The sequence below is a fragment of the Hyposmocoma kahamanoa genome, unplaced genomic scaffold (genome assembly GCF_003589595.1).
Source record: "Hyposmocoma kahamanoa isolate Upper Pololo Valley unplaced genomic scaffold, ASM358959v1 63, whole genome shotgun sequence".
Taxonomy (NCBI): Eukaryota; Metazoa; Arthropoda; class Insecta; order Lepidoptera; family Cosmopterigidae; genus Hyposmocoma; species Hyposmocoma kahamanoa.
Window position 1 is genome coordinate 11,845,182 of NW_020653851.1, and position 22,391 is coordinate 11,867,572.

The following is a 22,391-nucleotide window of genomic DNA, read 5'->3' on the forward strand; positions in this document are numbered from 1 at the left end:
TACCTCGAAAAGGATACCCATATAGCATATTTTGAAAAATCGTGTCCGCCATCTTGGATTTACAAATAAGTGCTATATTCGTTTTTCATCGACAAAACCGAGCACATCTGTAGGCACCTGATCGACAATGTCGGGCAAATCTGTAGGCACCTTTAACTTAATGATGAGTTAAGCAAGATACAATTTCCCCACTTTTGAGGGAAATGTTATTCCATGGCATCATTATTTGTATATTTGTGTGCGTGCCGACGAGCGTAGTTACAAGTTGCTTACGCCTACATGAATTTGGTTTTTGCCTCACTTGTGACAGTTCGTTTGATATGAAACTATCATTCTATGCGTTATTATTCTAAGTTTTCAAATGAAACATTCCATATTTAAATTACCTCTTGGCACTGACCAAAGAGTCTGCATTACAAACATGTGCAAATTGCAATCTTCTTATCTAAATAGTACTTCGGCATTTTAATGGATAAATTACGTCAACGATAATTAACAAGTAATCTGATGGATCTTTGAGTAAAAGTGCTTTAACGTGACCCATTGAATTTATAACTCCAGATTTCATGGTTTGTAAGAGAGATTTCATCCTAATAATTGACCCCATCGATTGTTTTAATAAAAGTACAGGTTGCATTTTTTTAAAGATTTTAGCGGGTTCGATTCCCGCGTGTTGCTAGCAATTTTCGAAAATCTTTGAATGCAGTATTATTTCTTATTAACAATAAAGGAATGTTTCCTTTAAGTAAAAATTTCTATCTTCAGTACTTAACGTACTTTCCTTCCAAGTGTCATTACAAATTTCCACCCTGTATACTAGGCATTTAGGCATCTAAATGCGGGAAAATCTGCCTCCTCCATTTCGACAGTCAATCTCGATAGGCATTCAAAAAGAATATGAATAATTTGTACATGGAAAACCAACGTATGTTCTGATGCCGGATATTGTTAACGCTCTTACTTATTTATATTTACTTCAAGTTTGAAGCTATTTGTATAATATTGTACGTGTATCGCACGCGTATCGTATATACATATGTAATGTCGCATACAACAGAGGATACATACAGTATGTACCATTTTCTTAGACTTAGTTGACGCTGTGACAGGTTTGATTGCAAATGAGCGCCCTTCTCGCCTGAGATAGATATTTTGCTGTGCCGTATCCTTTTTCTCTTTTACGCCACTATGCGCACTTACTAACTTAAGTTTACTCAGTTACTTGTTGTTTTAGTCTTAAGTATTAGCTTTAAGTGTACATAGTGGCTCAATTTATTGAGTAAACGTTTTCTTGCCTTATTCTTACTGCTGCGGGGAAAGTGTTGGATTGGATATTAAAAATAAATTTATTTATAATTGGTATGGTAGTAGTAAAATAAGATGATAATGTCACAATGACATCCATACTTGCTAATTCACAATAAGGTGTTTCCGATATCACGTACAATGTTATACACGATACCCCACGGTACGGCCCTCAACGAAATTTTCTATTTATAAACTTTCTTATTTTTTTATGTATCTTGCTGTTATAAGTTATTACTGTGTTAAAAATTTAGATAGACAAATACATTGAGTATATAACCAGGAATAGAGACGAAATGTCATTAAATTTGTTTGAAAAATGTTCTGCTATTTCATTACTGTGACAACTGCGCTCCGATTGGCTAGCCCGAATTAGAAACAATTGACGGGCGTCGTCAATTGTTTCATTTCAAATCAACCAGTTTAACTTGAGCTTTGCTATAATGGACGAAAATTGCCAGAATTACATATTTAATATTTAATTACCGATGAAATGTGATTTCGTTTGTTTTGTAAACGGGACAAATATGATTGGAATTTAAACCTTGGAATAGACGTGTAGTTATAGTCAAAAGCCCAAGACGACTAAAGCTTTAATATATGTTATTTACAACCCCCACATTTCAATATGTACTCAAAGTTGATAGTGAGAGACAGCGTACTGAACATCGTATGTGCATTATTTCACTGTATGAATGACAAGTGAAAAGAAGAAACTGAAGAAAATATTCCACCTCTAAGAGTGGCATTTTTCGTTAACCGATTTCAACAAAACTTGGCAAATAAATGTAATTCCATAAACTTTCATTTTCAAGTGTAAAATAATCAATAAATTCTTAATCGCTTTTTAATATAAACTGTGAAAATGGAAACCTGTTACTGTTTATGATCTTGTCATTAGTAAATCATTGTAAATGTGTCTACTGTTCTATCGTGTCAAACCAAAACACTGCAAGGCTTAATACAGTGCTTTGCAATTTCATTACAACTAGAATCTTATGCTGTTAACAAAAATATTATGGAATACCTTATTTTCCATGTAAAATTGTAGTCTAGATAGATTTCTTTAATATCTAATGTACACTACTTCTGTTGCCGAACGGTTACCATGCCGGACTGCCACGCAGAGGTTTCTGGTTCGATTCCGGGCCGAGAGAAATATTTGCATGACCTACATTTATTTCCCTACATTTATTTTTTCTATAGTGGGTTTGGGTGTAATTTGTGGTTGTCTATGTATGCTTCCATGGCCCCCGTGACACAGGGTTTCCCTGGTGCAGGGCTATGTTGAATGTGTGCGTTATTATTATATATTATTAACGTAGGTAAAATGTATCTTTTTATGATATTAATCTCAAACACTACTAAAAATCGAAAAATCCTTTACTTACGTTATTACTGTACTTTGGTTTGATACGGTAGTGTTACAATTTTAAGTTTTTAGATTCTTATGTAATTTCTCATACATACATCAACTTGCTATTACAATTGAAATATACAAGTTTATACTAAGGCCAATAACAGATTTTCTAGAATGTATTTTGAAACAATGAAACTTTGCAACAAAATGTACAATAAATGTGATAAAACGTTCATCAAAAACGAATAGTACTTTTTTAGACAGAGAAAAAAAGAAACCAGAAAATTTACGCGCAAAATAAAATCTTTTCGAAAGTACTTCGTTTTTGGAAACGGAAATTATTGACAGATAATACTGAATACCATTAATACTGAAAGTTTATTTAGTGGAATTTCGATAAACATTCAATAACGTTACGAAAAACAAAGTAACTCGAACCGACCAGAGCCACTAAAATCAATCGTTAATGTAACAGTAGCGCTTTAGTGCGCCGTAAACCGAATCACCGAACCTGTGAAGAGATTTCGTCATTTTAAGGTAACGCTTTGTAAAGAACAAAGTATCTTACCCTTGGCAGAGACAATACATTCTATGGTTACTATGGTACACCACACGATAATTAGAGTGAAATGGGAAATTACGCTCAATTGTAATTTCGTCAAGGTATTACATCAATACACAAGGTACAAGTACCTAAACGTAAATTTGAGGGCAATTACTGATAACTCTTTAGGGCTAGAGCGCAAGCCGGCTGACGGTAAGGCAGAGGATATTAAATTCATAAAATTTTGTGTTATTCCAATTGAAATAAGGTCTAAATTTCAATGCTCTGATACGCAAAGAGAAATGCGCCGCGATACTCCGCGGTCGGTGTCAGAGCATTGCAATTTATATCCTATTCTAATGGAATTAAAATACAACACCTACATTGTTAAAAAAAGCCGCAGTACCCTAATGGTTTCGAATCCGGACACGCACTTCTGAATTTCTCGGAATTTATGTGCAAAATTTTATTTGAAATTTACCATGACAATTTTGATGAAGGAAAACATCGTGATGAAACATGTACGTCGAAGAAGGTCCACAACCCTCGGAAATAAGTTTGAAGTTGAACATTGGGCCAGCTAGCGGACTAAGCCCTAAAATCCACGCCTGAGAAGAGACTCGTGCCCAGCAGTAGGACGTATAAATGGGTTGATGATAATGATACATTGATAAATTTAATGCCCCCCGTTCGCCATTTTGCGCTGCTCCTTAATCATCTCTATGAATATTTTTTATGTAGAATATTCTGAACAATAAAATATTCAATATTTAATACATTATGTTTCATTAAATTGAACTTTAATTTTCTTTATTTAAATTTAATCGCTAAGTTGATTCCATTTAAATAAGAAACTCAAATGAAACAACTGAAATTAATTAATTAGTAGTGGGTAACACGGCAAGGTCCAAACAAAAAAATCTTATTAAGAGTGTTTTGTATAAAAACCACGAACTTCATCACACAGCAAAGTCGTTTTCATTAACATCAAAGTCAGCCGAGTTTCAAAACCATCAAAACAATAACGGTAGTAAGTCTGACAGATTTCAATTTATAAAGCAATTATTTTGTTAACCTTCCGCCTAATTTCTGTTGCGATTGTTCATCAGAGCGTGGTGGCACTTGCCAAGATCTGTTTGTAAAACAAATATAAAGTGAACCGTACAATCATTTCCGTAACTGCTTACCCGATTACATTGTATACTTTTCAAAGCTGTGGTAGGTAGGTAGGTGCTTTCCGAATTAAAGCAAAAAAATGTAAGGAGAATGTAAACGTGTCTACCGTCAATTATTTAAATAAATCGTTAAAAATAACGATTACGTTTGATTTTTTTTTGGTGATTAATTATAGTAGGATGATTTTTATGTATATATCCTACATTTTAGCCAAAAGTTGCTTGTCATTGGATAACCTTATTTTGAAAGACATTTTATTAATCATAGGACTAATAAATCTGGCCAGCGTTCAACGAAAAATTTGATTTGCTAGAAATATGCCGAAATTAAAAATGAAATACTGTTTTTTCAATATTGTCAGTGTGTGATAATTTTTAATAAAATCTTAATTTTTCATTTTATTTTGATGAAACATGATACTCTTCTTTTTTTTAATTGGTTAATTAAAGCTTACAATTATTCTGCGGTATTCAGAATGGGCTTTTTTATACGGACCCTTAGAACAAACGGCAATTTCATCATAACAATCTGAGAATTACACAATACTTTTAAGTTACAATTTATTCTTATCAGAATTGGATAACGACGAATTTACCCCTATTATTATTTATTATTCAAACATTTTTTACAATTATTTTTTCTTAAGGGCGTGGTCTAGTTAGCGATTATGTCATATGGAGATCTCATTATGAAGTTCACTTCAATAAAACAAGGAACAATGGACGTGTGCTGCACATAACAATGCCCGAATTATCTTATCTTTGTTCTTATTTAGCTTTCAATTTAATTAGTGGGTCTCTAAAAAACTAATTGTTTTACATCGGTTTGTTTACACTGTGAGGAAAGGATAAAATATGTGAGTGTTTATAAAATACAAAGTTTTTTTTTAAATTGCTAAATAAAGGGTATTTCAACACGAACTTTGTTTAGAAAATCAAAATAAAACAATAAATTTAGATGACAATGATTCAAATTTTTATTGTATTAAAAATGTGAGGTTTGGCAATTATGAATTAAAAATGATATCTGATGAATGTCCACCACGACCACAGTTACAGATGTCGATTCTTTCACCAAAGTTTCTAACCACTTTTTGAGAAAATAGCGGATCTATTTCGTTAATCACTTCACGAATTTTGAGTTTTAAGACTGCAATCGCTGTAATCGCAATAAGCTGGCCATTTAACGGTTGAATTTCGACTTAGCCCAAATAATTGCAAAACTGAAGTGGCCCGGCCACTGGCGGGGCACATTCAAATTCAAATTCACCAAAGAGTTTTGGAGTGGCGACCGCATACCGGAAGATGACGGCCTGAAGAAGATGATCTGGTGTAGGTTGTGGGAAACCACAGGACGCAAGCAGCGCTAGGCCGGCTGTTGCGGCAATTTTTAAGGAAGACCTATGTCTACAAGAGGACGCCTTTCGACTGAAACAATGATGACGATGATGAAGTGAACCTTGCAATGCGATATATTTCAAAAATTAAAGAAAATGGCAAATATCTAAAAATATATTTTAAAACATCTATACACAAACACTGACTGAAATAAATAAATCTTATTTCAGCGCTCGAATACTCAAATAATGTCTTGTTATAGTCGTCAACACTAACTTCTAATATTTTGACTTCTTTTCTTATTCGGACAGATAGTATAATATACTCGTATATACGTCTAGTCAACTGATATGACAGGTTATTTACTTAAAAAATAACACAAGAATTTATGGAGTAAAAGAACGTAATTGATTTTTCCTGAAGACATAAAATATGTAATACGTATTGATAAAGTGAAAGATGTATGTCATCGTAACGTGTGGGAGTTTGTGGTCTTTGCCTTTCCCGACGGGAAAAGGGCTTGAAGTGTCTGTAAAGACATCGAAGTAGCTAACTTGTAATTTATAGTAGGCAACTGTAATTGTGTTATGGAGCTTAGTGCAAAGCTGGAGTAGTAATACCATACAGTGTATTACAGTGTATGACCATTCGCTTTTACCTGCGGACTTCCGTAAATAATTTTATGGCATCGTAAGATAAAACTACTCATTTAGGAAGCTCAAGTTGGATTTTAAATAAATTCTAAGGGCGCCATGTAGGAAAATGTAGTATGTAGAGACCAACCACCATCCACAGCCGGACGGACATACTTCTTAGGGAAGTACGGAACTCTAGGAGTGGAAACAAATTATCTTTAGGCCTAACAACCACGGCCCTATATAAATTCATATACCAAATTCTTTTTAATTCAAAATGTAAATTTTAAACCGTAGCTTCATTTAAAAAAAATAATAATTATAACAAACTAGTGGAGTAATTTCACAAAAAATAATTGAATATCAATTCAATAGAAATTTAATTAATAATTTTAATTGTTATCTCCTGGTTTCATTTACTGGCTTTTAAATGTTGTTATAATTATTTGTTTTGCACATATGTAATTGATTGATAATAAATTTAAAAAGAAATACCTCCATAGCTAGGTTAGAAACTAGGGGATACGTACCCGGTACATTGGCGCCAAACGTGGTTACGGGTACGTGACTCGGAATCAAAACAGTCAAATTTTAATGGTGAATTGCTGTTTTTCAACATTTCGTCACATTTTTCAAAATAAAAAAGCAACTTCAGTAATAATAGTAATAATTTTGGAAGAGCAAATCTTCTTATTTCAAGGTGTCCCTCAGACTACATTTTTGAATAATGGTCCGCAATTCATTAGTGGCCATACAAATGCACTGTTTAAAAAATTTAACCACCCTAATATATTTCCCCAAGTAAATACTGTGGAACTGTATAACAAAACAATTATAACTTATGTTTCTACTTTGTTGTTAGCGATCGCCACTCTTGGGATACGTTTTTGCCCACATAGATAATTAACTATTCACCAAAGTAAACATTTTTATGTGTTAAAATATAAGCTTATTTCAACTAATGCGGATATTACTTATTACTATTCTATCTCTATATAATCTGCCATTCACCAAAATAAAGAAACATAGGAATCTACGAATTTCATAAATTTCATTATGAATTCGAAAAGTAATTAATTAATATTTACTGGTTTTAACCGCCCTATGTCACTCCATGTATCTATATGTAGACATTTATCTACTCATTTCGAACACCCTATTCCGATATACAGGTGTACAATTATTATTAATTTTGCATGAATCATGTCAATTTGAATCAAATTTTGTACCACATAACTAAGAACTACAATTTAGCCAGGTTTGATTGCAATCGGTACTGTGATTTTGGCATCGTAAAAAAAGACACGGACAAATAAAATTTTCAAAACTTGTGTAATTGAAATCAATACAAATATCGAACATTAAGGAAAATTCCTTCGATCCAACTGGTCTCAAATCAGCGAACTCGCCATACCGTAGCTGAGTAATAGTGTAATTTTACAAAAATAATGGAATACAATGACATGACACCATTGACTTACAAATAAATGGACGACGGGTCTAATACAAAAACCACGAAAAAAATGTCCCAAGTCAACCTATTTAAACGTAGTGACATGTAAAGGAATATGAAAAAGCTAAAATGTTGAATTTAAATTGTGATGTCATTGCAGTACTGTCTAATTTTGCTTGCTTCGCTGTCAGTCGAACAAACGAAGACTAAAGCGTGAATGACGCTCTGTATACGATTTTAACGCCCTACAAGTTCGGACACTTTTTAGCGCGGACCCGACGTCCATATAATTGTAAGTCAATGCATGACACATGTAAAATACCATGATATTCAATAAAATTAATGATTATTTTATTACTGAGTTCTATAATTTTTTATTAATAATATATTTTCAATCAGATCAATACAACTTTATTACATTAATTGGTGATACTGGTTGAATAATACGAGGACGAATAAATTTGTTTCCTATAGCCATCTTATCTATATAAATCTCTAAGTCAATTAATATTATTGAAGCCATTTTCTTGACCCGAGCACCTTAATACAATCATGTCATTTTATGACAAAGGTTATGATGTGACGGGATACCGAACAGATTCTTGTTACGATAGCTAACAGAGGAAATTATTCTTTATTCAGTGTAGCTATTTTATTCATTAGAAAATTTGTATTAAACTTGTAATATATTTATTTTAATTTGAGCTACATGCCAGGTAAAATCTAAAGTAGTCTTTATTTGGGATATATTTTGCTGTTGGTAGATTGCAGCCGGCGTGCAGTCCTGCCGCATATGTAAGTGGATCGCTTTAGCATTTGGAAGTCACGCCGATTGCATGTATTGCGAATTGTGAATTAATTCTATTTATTTTTTTATTTTGTTTGGTCAGTCAACAATTGTTAAACTTACATGTAAAATCTTAAAACTAAGTGCACAGTGTATTATAGACCGACACTACATGCACATTAAATGATTGCAGAGTACTAAAAGGAATTTACATAAAGAAAAGTGTAAACATTAAGAAACCATATAAGTCACTTACAAAACAAAAAGAAAAATTTCGCACTAGATGTCACTAGCGGTTTAGAATGCTGGAAAATCCAGTACAAAGATCTTTAACAAAAAAACATAGGAGAATTTCGACAACTCGATACTTGACTTATACTTGAATTATACTTCAGTAGCTTATCATTGTTAGTAGCAGTAGAGCTCCTTGTGAAAGAGTTCGTCCAGGATAGTACTGCCACCTTACCTATTTCTGCCGCCAAGCAGTAATGTCAGCATTACTGTGTTCCGGTTTTGAAGGGTAAGGGTGCTGGTGAAATTACAGGCACCTGGGGCTTGTCAACTTATGTCTCAGGGTGATTGGATGAGCGCAGTGGTAGTGCCCTTCAGATCTTTGCAATTTAAAGCTCTGGGCTACCTATCAGTAATCCGAAATGACATTTTCCGGAAATAACGTTTGCTCTAATTTTCATAACCTCGAATGTCATTTAAGTCATTTTGAGAGGAAAATGTTTTTTTTTTTAAACTTAACTTAACCTAACCTAACCTAATCGTGGCTTTACGATAAACATCCAACATATCCTGAAAGAACAACGGTTTCGTTATAATTAGGTTTTCGGTGTAATGAAAATTCGAACAAAACGTTATATCGGAAAAAAATCGAGTTGGTAATAGGTTACCAAACCTCTGAGTGGCAATGTAACTGTTATGGATAGGCGTGTAGCTTATCATCAGGCGCACCACTTATTCGTCCCGTCACTTGATGTTATAAAAAAAATTAAATACAACGAAATAAAATATTATAATAGAGTCGTTATTCTATGCAAATACGCATTTATAAAAAAATATTTGTATATTTGTTCAGTATGCGCTCCATTATTCGGATTTCGATAAAACTTTCCTGAGTTGTTGTGCCCACGCCCTCAAGTTTCTAAAGTCTTTAGAACCCTTTTAAGACGTGGGCCAGAACATTAATTTGAATTTATGTGGGCAGTGGCTTTGCAACGGGTATTGCAAGAAGCTTAGTGTGAGTACAAATCTGGCGACTACACCTGCTTGCGAAAGGCTCGCGAGCTGCACACGTGCATTATTATGTAATGCGATCTGTTCACGTGCCGTTCGCTCACCGCTCAATAAAATTAATTGCGCGCTTATAATAAAATCTATTAAAATATAATAATGTTTTTTCTTTGTAATCGCAAAAAAATGTTTTTAGATTCTCTAAACATTTGAAAATCAATTTATACGGAAAAGATTTAATCTCAACAATTCAATTTATTTTGAATAGAATGTGATAACGAAAAAATTCACAATATTTTCTACTAACAGGTTCATGATTGAATTTTGTTTGTGTTGAATTTTGTTGCTTTTAATATACATTTTCAAATTACAGTAATTGCAAAGATTCAAAAAAATTTACCATTATGGTGTAAAATTAACTTTGAAAGTTTTTGCATTTACTTATTATGCGCTTACTTACGGAGTCGCGTATTCATTTCAATTTGTGCAAAACACGGTGACATAATGCGATTATGAGGGTTAAAAAGCAGTTCTTCTATAACTGTGTAAAAAATACGTCATTTCCATTTCAAAGCGACGTTTTGACAGGAGACTAAAAAATCTTTAAGCGCTTCAGTTGAAATAGTTCCAATCTCACCACGAAAAGTTTATTCATTTTAGAGCGAGCGGATGCCCTGTTCAAAATGACGGTTGGGGCCTAGTATTAAATACAACAATTTACGTAATTCGCTTCCCTCTATCACAAAGTTTACTCCGGCTTACATTAATTCGGGTAATAGCTAAGATTTGTTCCCTCTCAATGCCAGGGTTTCAATTAGTATTGCAATGAACATCATGAAGTCGCGGTATGCTGTCTCATGTTTGCTATCTTGCGGAACAAAATGAATATCTACCTAATTAGATATAAATTACTGGAAACTAGTGTGAAATGTGATGTATTAACACTTTATCCCCTTCCCTCCCTCACTAAAGTAGCCGAGTCCAGCTAAATGTTCAATTACTCTACCTCAGTCAGTGTTACAGCTTTGTGCCTTTTGCGTAGGAAACTTTAAACTTTCAGTTTACCTCGTTGCAGCTTCCGGTGATCAGTTACTTACGTCAAAGAATAAGCTTAGATAAACAAAGGAGAATCATTGCCCAGTGCCGGCGCTAAAGTGTATTTTATACGCGCCGACGACGCGCGTTTCACGAATGCGCGTTTACGGCGCCGTAAAAGCGCGACATCTGCGCGTATATGCGCCGCAGACGCACTGTAGTGAATCGATTCCAACGCGCGCAAGCAAGAAGCTGACATTCTCCACTGGAGTTTATATTTAAAATTTTATATAGTTGCTTCATTTAAAGAACTAACTGAAATTAACAAACAAGACTAAAAATAAAACTAGGTACCTCTTATCAAAGTGCGCGATACATAAACGGGTAGAGCACGTCTATGGTACGTATACGCGTAAATGACGCGCGTTAACAGCATTTATAAAATTAGCTATATAGCATGTATGGATAGTCTCAAAGACTCTCCGCGTGTGCCGCACACCCTGCACCGTAGGTAAAGCTGGCATTATCATTGCTGACCTTTTAGGCACGAAGCCTCATGGCTTGGCTCATTTCTTCTCTTCTATATTAAGCATTGTTCGTTCCTTATGTACCATATTTAACGCCATAATCATTACGTATTTCTATTGTAGTTCAAGAAATAGTTTTATTAACGCACATATTATAATTCCAGTTTAAAATTTTATACAATACGAATTTCATGGTGTATCTTATATTAGATAACATGTGTAGGTAATGTAATAATAAACAGGATACGCTTCCTTCCCTTTTTCTCTTTTGTTGTTATTCAATTAAGGAATATTTATTTTATTTTATTCACTGCCTTTTTCAAAATAGCGTATAAATAACGCCGATGCGTTGCGAGCGGTGTAAAGATGTGAACAATATTTTTTATAATGGAAAATATTGTAGAGGTGACCAATAGTACTTTCCCTATCGAAACAAGGCATTATTTTTTTGATTAATTCTTCATGTTTGTAAAATTTGTTATGTCATTGGATCTGCGTAGTTGAATGAAGGTAGCACTTTTTTTTGTTACTCAGTTTGGCATTAAAAACGCATTTTTTTAAAGTATTTTTTTAAATGCCATAATGGTGATATAGAATACATACTAGCGTTAAATTTGAATGTAATATTTTTATTGTAATGTTCACTGGGCGTTTACGTGATCATAGGAATAATATTGTCTGAGTCTGAATTGCTTCATATAATAATATGTACATTTTGATGTACACTTAGCCTTAGGAGGTTAATACTTTTGTGTGCTGAGTACAAATAAGAATTTAAAAAAAATAAAATGCCAATGGCGCAAATATGTTCTTTGTAATTTTTATTGTATATGTTTATATAATATAAGAAATTTTATTTATAATTTCCTCGCAGCCAAAGTGAAAAGCTGTGTGTAACTCTGTTGTGAAACTTATTTAACACTTCTTCCACAACTCCACGACTCAAATCCACGTTCTTTAAGACTGAAAAAACACCATTACGAGTACGTACTACTTTGTCTAAACTTTGTAGGACGTTAGTACGTTCGATTCCCTACAAAGTTTAGACAAATCATTCTACGATATGAGTTCTATTTTTGTTAATTATCAACTTAACAAAGATACAACGAACTAAAATGTATACGTATACTTTTGATTTTTTTTCTCCATAGGAAGAGAAAGACCAGCTTCTGACCACCAATTGCTGGATCACGCAGATCTGGATGGACTACCACCTGCGTTGGAACGTCAGTGAATTTGGTGACATCAGCGTCGTCCGAATACCTTACGAGAGGGTCTGGCGGCCGGACATCATACTGTACAACAAGTTAGTTAAATAAAAATAACATGGTCGCACGCATTTCTAACTCCTCTATCTAAATTTTTTATACATTTTCTAGAGGTGCAGGTGTTGGATGAGTTTATAATTATAACAATAGTCATAACGTTTATTTCTCTACCTAACAAAAAAGTACTGCCCTTCATGTCACAACTAACGCATTTGCATTTTAGTAACTTTTGAGATTAGTGCACCTAAAGTTTTATTGTCATTCAATAAAAATATAAATTGCGTTTATTTTACTTAACAATAAAACTGAAACTGAATAAGTTATTAAGAAACTGTTTAGATGGTGTTGTATGATGGTGATGTGCTGATGTGCCGTTGTCTGTACATAAAGGTCTTAGTAATTTTAAGATATATTACGCATTTCGAAGGAGCGTCACCTGACCCTAATCTTTAGGAATGACATATACATGCTTATAGCATTACTAAGCAGATTCTAACGAAGATTATATGAGAGAAACAAGATGACAAAATGTAAACAGTATAGATAGATATACAATTCATGATTTATGGAGAAAGCAGGAAAGTAATTTGTCTATAACATATAGGACGACGAACAGAATGAATAGTAATCATTATTGAGAGTGACTGACTGACTGATGACTGAGAATTAGCCATTGTCTAACAAAGAGAGGCGGAGAAGAGCCATGTTTCAAACTTCCTTATTTCGCGATAATGAGCCTTCAAGCTGTGGGCGTGAAGCGACGTTATTAAGTTATACGACTAGGTATACAAAAACAATTAGTAGAATTATAATTTTCTCTGTGGCCTAACGGTTACCATGCTGGTCTGCCACGCAGAGGTCTCGAGTTTGATTCCCGGACCGGGAGAAATATTTGTATGGTCTAAATTTATTTCTCTCGTGAGTTTGGGGTGTAATTTGTAGTTGGCTATGCGTGTGTCCATGGCACATTCGACATAGGCTTTGGCTAGTACGGGGCTATGAGTATATGCATAAGAAATTGTGCAATCCCTATAACTTGTAGAAGTTAAAATGAACGTAAAAACAAAGATCGACAACAAGCACATAGAGAAATGTAAGTCGTTATTCGTCTGCTGATTTATTCAGTAGCTCAATTGGGAGAGCGATTAGCCTCGGTCTCGCAAATAGTCGCTGGTTTGAATCCAACCGGATCAAAGGAGTTTTGCTTTGTATTTGTTCGATCTTTGTATCAATAATAACATCAAACTACTGTTGTATTTTCACAAAAAGTATATGCAATCGTGATAGCGTCATGATATTTAATAAACTAAATACAGTAATTATCGAGTCCTTAGGTTTTGGCGATTGTTACACATAGGAAATGAAACAATTTTTTTTCGGATGTAAATTGCGTATTTTTGTTTTTTCAAACAAACCAAACAAACGACACAGGATCTTAGGGGCACTGCACTGTATCCGTCTCCCTGAGATATAAGTTGATAAGTTCCTTGTGAATTAGATAAGGGCGCTTTTGAATTAGACGGTTGTAGAAGCGCCGCTGCAGTGGCGAGACAGTCGCGCGTCAGCCGTGCGTCTGTGTCGCTTCAGTAACTTTAGTTCACTAATTGCGACTGCAAAAGGGGCACGCGCGTGTCACGATAGTGGCGTTGCAACTGCGCTTCTAAATATTGTATAAAAACGAGTAATGGCGCTACTGCAGCGCCACAGTCGCGCCACTGTAGCGCTTCTATAAGCGTCTAATTTGAAGGTGCTCTTCGCCCTTCGCCCATCGTCGTCACATCGATGCACACGAATCAAATCCTTAAGCGACCACAATTCGACTTGGGTGAATAATGATTCAATCCTAAAGATTCGTTCTTTGTTGTTGAATTATGTATGCTCCAAAACGTGTTATAACTATACAGACGTTTCTGAATGAATAAATAAATATATTTTATCCATCACTGACGTAAGGTTCAATAATATTGTAATTTATTGTAATTATTTATCGATACAGTATTTATTAATATTTTATGGATAGACCTACTATAAAAGCGGTGGTAGCCCTGTGTTATAGATGGGAGAATGGTTGTTTCACAATTGAGAGGTCACCAGTTTGAATCTCTGTGCTGGAATATACTTTAATTTGTAAGTTATATAATTTTTTTAAGACGAATTGGTATCGTGGCTGCGTAGGCTTTGAAACGCTGTGAGGTAGACGCGGAGAAATTCATTGCACGATGTTCAAACATTTGCATTTTAGAAATAAAAATTAAATAAATATGTCAAAACGTCTATTTTTGAGGTCTCACTTCACCTTGAGTCCAACAGTAGGATGTACAATGGATTAGTGATGATAGATATACATCAGTACATGAGGTCATTCTCTTGAAACTAATTATTAACTGAAATAAGATCTCATTGAAAGTAGAAATTTGCATTTTTTTCGATTTATATTTTTTCTAAAAAAAAGGGCATAATGCTATGCGGCGACTGTATCCATCTACGTATAGGTAGGTAACCCGTTAAAAGGGTAGATAGCTCAAGTTTTAAAACCACTGTATATTATATTGTTTTGATAATAAATGAAAATACAATATTTTTACAAAGATTTATGATCACACAAAGTCATTGTATGAAAAAATATTGATTCTTTTCATTTCAAGGATCGTCAATCAGAATCGCCAAAGCATCTGATGCGCACTATATTTCTTTAGTGAGATTTTGAATTATGTGTTCTATATTGTACAAGTGAAACGAAAATCGAAAAATAAACATATTCAAAGTGAAATTTTTCTATTTATTTACATTTCACGTGTTTATTGTAATCGCAATGCTGATACTGACAGCTTTGATGTGTGTATAGTTGGTGTACACCCTCGTATTTTTACTGTCGCGGAGGTTGACCACAAATCCTTCGCGCGCGTTCTCTGCATTTGATAAATATGCTGCCAACTTTAATAGAATAAATTCAAGTACAATATACATCTGACGTCAAAATAACTTTTGATGTGGAAATCATATTTTCATCATTTTGAACAGTGTAACGTTAAATGATAATTGGATGAAAATGAGTAACATTTCACATGTTACACATATTGTGGTCTTATTAATTATATGTTGTAATCTTATAAGGCAGCCGTTTGACCTATATAAGGTATATAAAAAATTTGCACGTTTTGTAATTTCTCTATTCAAAATGTGGTTTGTATGTTGTAAGGTGAAGAAAATGAGGAAAATGCGGTGAAAATTTTCAGTCAGCGGAATATTAAACAAAAGGAACAATGTAGTACAATTAAGTCTCTCAGAACTGAAATAAGCTATATTTTAATATCAGGCAGCGCGGTTCACAATTTGCAACCATTCATGATTTTACATCTTTTCGGCCGTTAATTGTTTTATTTTAGCCGTTTCGGTTATAAAGTTACTTAATACCTATGTTAAATACGTAGGAATATCAAATCAAAGTGACATTTAAACCGAGGGACAGTATAGTTGCGAACGATATCGCTGCGACTCCTTTTATCGAATGTAGACGCAATACACCGGCAAGATGGAAGGACCACGTGAGACAGATGACCGGCATCGGCTGGGTGTGGACGACACTGGTCCCGGAGAGTTGGCGTGCTCAGGGGAAGGCTTATGTCCAGCAATGGATGCATGTCAGATGTCCATTATACTCGAATTTTAAAGCCTGTCATTGGATTTCCCTATTTAATAAATTCGTAAAGTAATATCCAAACATAGATGTGATTATAATTGAAGCAGTTTTTATTTGTAATTTAGAAAGTATTTGATTGGTTACAGAATTGATTGACTTGTGTATTTGTTCGCCAATCAGATATAACAATTTCTGGCAATTTGTTCGATCTCGGTTATTCCTTCCAAATTGAATTTAAAATAACATCATAATAATAATAACGCACACACTCATAATCTCGCACTAGGGAAACGCTGTATCGCAGGTGCCATACTATGGTCACACACGTAGACAACCACAAATTACATTTAAACTCACAAGACAAATTATATTTCTCTTCCCGTCCAGGAATCGAACCTAGGATCTCTACGTGGCAGACCATGGAATCTGGCCACGGAGGCAGTTAAATTAACATCATCATTTCAGCCGAAAGATGTCTACTATTAGACATAGGCCTCTCCCAAAGAACGATACAACAACCGGTCTTGTGCTGCTTGCATCCAGCGGATTCCCGCAATCTTCACCAGATCATCAAAATATCATTTTGTCTAATTGTAAAATTGATGGCAAAAAGTGAAACCCGGAATTTCTTTTACAAAGTAGGGGTTACAATAATTTTGCAAAGCATGTCACATAGTTTATATATTTATCTTATACTCAAAACTTTCACAAACGTGAACGTACGTCATTACGGTACGATGTAGTTTATATCTCAAACAAATAATGCCTCTGCATATCTGGAACACTAATTAATAAATAATTAACTATTTAATTGGTCAATCGCGTGAATATATATGGATAAATTTACTCCCGGAGTGTAATTAAGCGATGATAGTTAATATTACATATGGTATTTTTGTTGCAGCGCGGATCCCAATTACCGGTCGGCAGTGATCAATACGAACGTAATAGTGAAGTACACAGGCGAAGTAACTTGGCTTAGCCATGGTATCTACATTTCAGTCTGCGACATCAACGTGGAGCAGTTCCCTTTTGATGTCCAACTCTGCACGATGAAGTGGGCTTCCTGGACTTATGACGGATTTCAGGTACAAAACATTTTCTTTCATGTATCTGAGAATATATTCATTATCACGTGCTGCCAGGTACTTACGTGTGCACTAAGCGCGTTTGTGCGCTGCATCCGATTCGTATTCGTTCCGAATCCGAGACTGTACAGATCTAGAAAACTCGGACCCGCTTCGGATATCGCTTGTGCATTAAGAGCTCTCATGCCAAAAAAGTTTTGACGTTGGCTCCGCCCAAATTTGTGAAACAAATATATGCCTGAAGTTCGCGTGATATGCAACAGGAGATGTTGAATTTTGCGTATTAAAAGTACCAAATTCGTTTTAGGGGAATAACTCTAAAACTAAAGGGATAAAAAAAAATCTTTAGTGACAGTTGTCGATGCATAAATATAATTAATTATCTAATTTTTGTCCTAATAACCTGTAGCATTTCGAGGATAAATCGAAAAAATGTGAAAATTAGATGTCATTTCGTGATTTTTATCTATCGAGGAAACTTTATTGTTTTATGTTTCTGATTAGTGTCTATGCTTGAATATATCGTGTAGTTACTCATACAATATTTTATTCTTAACTTTAAAGTGGACATACCCCGTTAAAATCAAATCGAAGATTAGGAATTTTTCCTCTGCTCCCTCTTAAGTCCGAGTCAAATCCAAGAAAATATGAATATCGCTTGTACACTTAGAGATAAAATGACACTTCGGACACCTATGACATTTCTGAACGTCATTTCTCGGATTCGGAACTGATACTAATCGGACGTATTGCGTAAACGCTTTAAGGGTGCCTTCAAATTAGATGCTTTTTGAAGCGCTGCCGTGGTGCGTCTGGTACAGCAGCCGCCTCACAATTAATTTTTATACAATATCTATGCGCCACACACAGTAACAATTATGTCCACTTGCACTAGACTTAAGTACGTCTTAAACCATTGCTTAAATCGAAAAGACAGTATTACCACAGTGTATTAAGACTATATTTTGCATTTCAAGCATTGGCTTAATAAATATTTAACTTTAGGGCAAGTGGACATTAGTGATATAACACACGGCTGCTGCGCCACAGTTGCGCCACAGCAGCGCTTCTATGAGCATTTAATTTGAAGGCGCCCTTTGCTAAGTAGTTTAGTTCTTAGGTTTTCGCGATTGTTATACATTGGAAATGAAACTTTCGGATCTAAATCGCGTGTATTTGTTTTTTCAAACAAAGTTTCGGGCGCTTTACTAGTCCTTTAGACGCAGTAAAGCTCTTTGTGAAAGAATTCGACCAGGAAAGTACTGTTAGTTTAGTTATTTCTACCACCACGCAGTAACACGCGGTTTTGAAGGGTAAGGGAACTGGTGAAATTAGAGGCACATGAGATTTGTCAAATTATGTCTCTGGGAGATAGAAAGGGCGCAGTGACAGTGCTCCCCAGATATTTGCGATTTAAGGCTATGAGTGGCACTGCAACTGTCGTGTTGCTTATTACCAGGCACATGACTCGTTCGTTCCGTCACTTGGTATCATAATATATACAGCTAATATATAATAGACCGCTCTTTTTAATAGGTACTGTTTGCTCTTTCTATTGGGTATTTCTATGCTACTTCCGGCTTTAGTCTTATGGAATGAGTTTTATTAAGAAGAGTCCTTGTTTGAGTACAAATTAACGTATTCCAATTATACAGGCTTCCGTAAGAATAATTCCATCAATTTGGCTATCTACGAATTTCTTGATAAAATATATTCTACACTATCTAACCAAGATCTAACGAAGGCATTTGATTATGTAAATCATAACACGCTTTTGCACATATTGTGGGTACACGGTGTAAGAGCCAATACCCAGGAACTAATAAAATCCTACCTTAAAAATAGACTTCAGTCAACATACATTAATGAAGTATATCCCGTATCGAAAATTGAGAAGTTTTATGCATCAACACAGCGAATAGTAACTTAAGGAAGCGTATTGGGACCATTGCTATTCTTAATATACATAAATGACATTCCTAAATCAATTAACGACTCGATGATATTATTTGCGGATGATTGTACGGTAATTTATGACAATGAAACAAATATAAATAAAAGTTTGAACTCTATTATTGAATGGCTAAAATATAATGATCTAGTTATAAATCTTGACAAAACTAAAGTTATGAACTTTAATCAAAGATACAATAAACTAATGCAAACTAGAGTGGTCTATGAAACCAAGGAGGTCGGTGAAACAATGGCAGTAAAGTTCTTAGGTTTATACATAGATACTAATCTAAAATGCCAAACACACCTAGAACATGTATGTGGTAAGACAATAAAGTTTTCTTATGCATTGTTTAGGCTATCGAAAATAGCAAATTTAAACGCTTTAGTGACCGCCTACCATGGTTATGTAGCAACCAACCTTAGGTATGGAATCATTTTTTGGGGAAATGCACCGTACACTGAACGCATATTCAAAGCTCAAAAGAGATGTATTCGGGCTGTATGCGGCTTGAAAAAAAAACAAATAGCTGTCAACCACATTTTAAAAATTTGAAAATACTGACTCTACCATGCTTGTATTATTCGAAATTTCACTTTTCGTAAAGCGTCATCTTAATTTATTTGAATTCGTCACACGATCAACTGAAAAGTAGATCATGTAAAACTGCTCTACTTCAAAAGAGTGTAATAGTAATGGCTGCTAAGGTATACAATAAATTTCCACTTAAAATTAGGAATTGCAATGATTGTGCAGAATTTAAGAAATTATTATTTTTTTAAATTTTTTCTGAGTGTTTTTTCTGAGTGTTCGATCTTTGTATTAATAATTATAACAAACTAGTGGAGTAATTTCACAAAAAATAATTGAATATCAATTCAATAAAAATTTAATTAATTATTATTTAATTACTTAGATGATATGACATTCTATAATATTGAAGATTTCTTACAAAATTGATTACTATTTTGCTATTGTTATTATGTTTCATTAGTATTAGGTTGCATTAATTGAACTGCATGATTATAATAATATTACAAATTATTGCACAGTGATTCAAAATTCATTCTTGTAACAACTTTATAACCTGTGTATCACAAAGAAATAAATGATTTGATTTGATTTATATATAATATTATGGTCGCGGCTGACACGATCCGAAAAAATCTGAAAACATAGTTTCATTTACAATACAAAGCTTAAGTTAGATGTTGTTGTTCCACCTGTAGGTACAGATATATTTCGCAATATTTCAGAGGGTGATTTTACTTGCTAAGACAAACAACTTTTATTATTATTATATAGGAATTCCTCTGAAATATTAACAGAAAATAAGTTCATATTTGAGGTATAGAGATTTAGTATTAAAAACCTGATATTTTTTTCGCCACGATTCCATACTAAAATTTGTTCGCAGTGCTATATTGTACAATTAGCTCATAAAATATCACGGAACATAAAATTTTCACGTTAAATGTTTTGCATAATTATTTAGTTTACTTTTTTTTTACTTTACTATTATTTTCGTGTCACATCACAAATTTGTAGACACAAAAAATTGCAAAGCTAGTTTCTGGGGACAAAGAATTTTAGGTCAAAATATTCCTTATATTTATGAACACAGACAGTAACATAAAAGCTGGTTCGAGTCAGCAATAATGAGAGTGGAATATAAATGATTACAGATGAGAAATTCACCGCTGCATTAAACAAAAACAATAGTGAGGTTTCCGCGACACTCATTTCAAAGCACTTGGCTTCGGAACGTTTGTAGCAGACGGAACCACTGGCGAGTAAATCAGAAATATCGTCGTATCGCATTGTTAACGATGTCCGTGGAAACCCTGTCGTCTGCGGAACGATGCATTTGAAAAGAACGATAAATAAAAGCTATTTCCAGCCGTTGAAATTTGTAGAGCTCAAGTGATATTCCTAGTCTCTTTGGATATAATAAAAGTCTTTTTAGACGGAGAGACTTTATCGCACGATTCGTGATGAGAAATCGTACGCTACTATTGTAAACAATAACTGTCATAAGATTATCGTATCATAATATTTAAGTACAGGCTATAACTAAAATCTTGCTATGACGATTAAGTCATACTACATTCGCGAGTAACTTATCGCCTACTGCGACTGTTTACACTATACATTTTTGCAAGTTAAAAGGGACAATAAAGGTATTTTTTTAATTGCTGATGAAACTGCAATGAAAGTTTCTATATAAAACAAGTGTTACGTGGTTTACACAGTGACATTATGTACTAAGGAGATTTTTGCTCACGAGATAACGACTTTTAGGAACACGTTTCTGTATGAATTTTTTTCAAGATCATACGAGTATCGTACGACGACGCCAGATTTGCCATTCGAGTTCAGTGATAACTACGATATTGTTCTGTTTCGACCGAGGCGATCAGTAGTCAATGACGAGGCGATTGTCGCTTACGCAGAATGGCGATAATGGCGAATGTTTATATGAGGAAACTTTCATATTCTTTCGATAATTATGTCTTTGTGACGAGAAACTCTCTCCGTTTAAAAAGGCCTTACATATGCTCAGAATTACATTGATCATAAAATTCGTTTTCACTTTTTGAAAAATATATTAGTATTAATATATATACACAGCTATAATACAAACGTTTTGCATTCGTGCGTTCGCGACTTTTTTATACTAAAGTGTTTTCTCTACATTTAATTAAAACGTGATTCTACATACCAGCAATTAACTTAAAAAGTAAAATTTAACCCTACCAAAAAGGTGCTGTCAGAAAATAAGAATGAATGTTATTTTATCTGTACAACTCGAGGGAGAGAAACCTTTTATGAATGTGGATTGTGGAGGCAACGGATGACTGTGTTTGACTTTTAAACATACCTTGTTTATTTTTTATAACCCCGCTTTTCGTACAATAAATATAAAGCACGCTGCTGTGTAATTACATATTTGCGGTATTTATTCAATAGCGAAGGTATACCCATTAGAACAAAAATTATATGACATAATGAATAACTACACGAAAATTTTGATTTCGTGTTT

At 34.1% G+C, this 22,391-nt stretch overlaps 1 protein-coding gene across 1 annotated transcript in view; it reads left to right on the top strand.

Moving 5' to 3' along the window:
- The window catches only part of LOC113229970 (neuronal acetylcholine receptor subunit alpha-3-like), a 67,760-nt gene that overhangs the window by 4,122 nt on the left and 41,247 nt on the right, over positions 1-22,391 (top strand). Inside the window, exons 2-3 of the mRNA XM_026463672.1 lie at positions 12,550-12,704; positions 17,211-17,394. Of these exons, the coding sequence (XP_026319457.1) occupies positions 12,550-12,704; positions 17,211-17,394 (339 nt within the window). The remainder of the gene's footprint in view (positions 1-12,549; positions 12,705-17,210; positions 17,395-22,391) is intronic.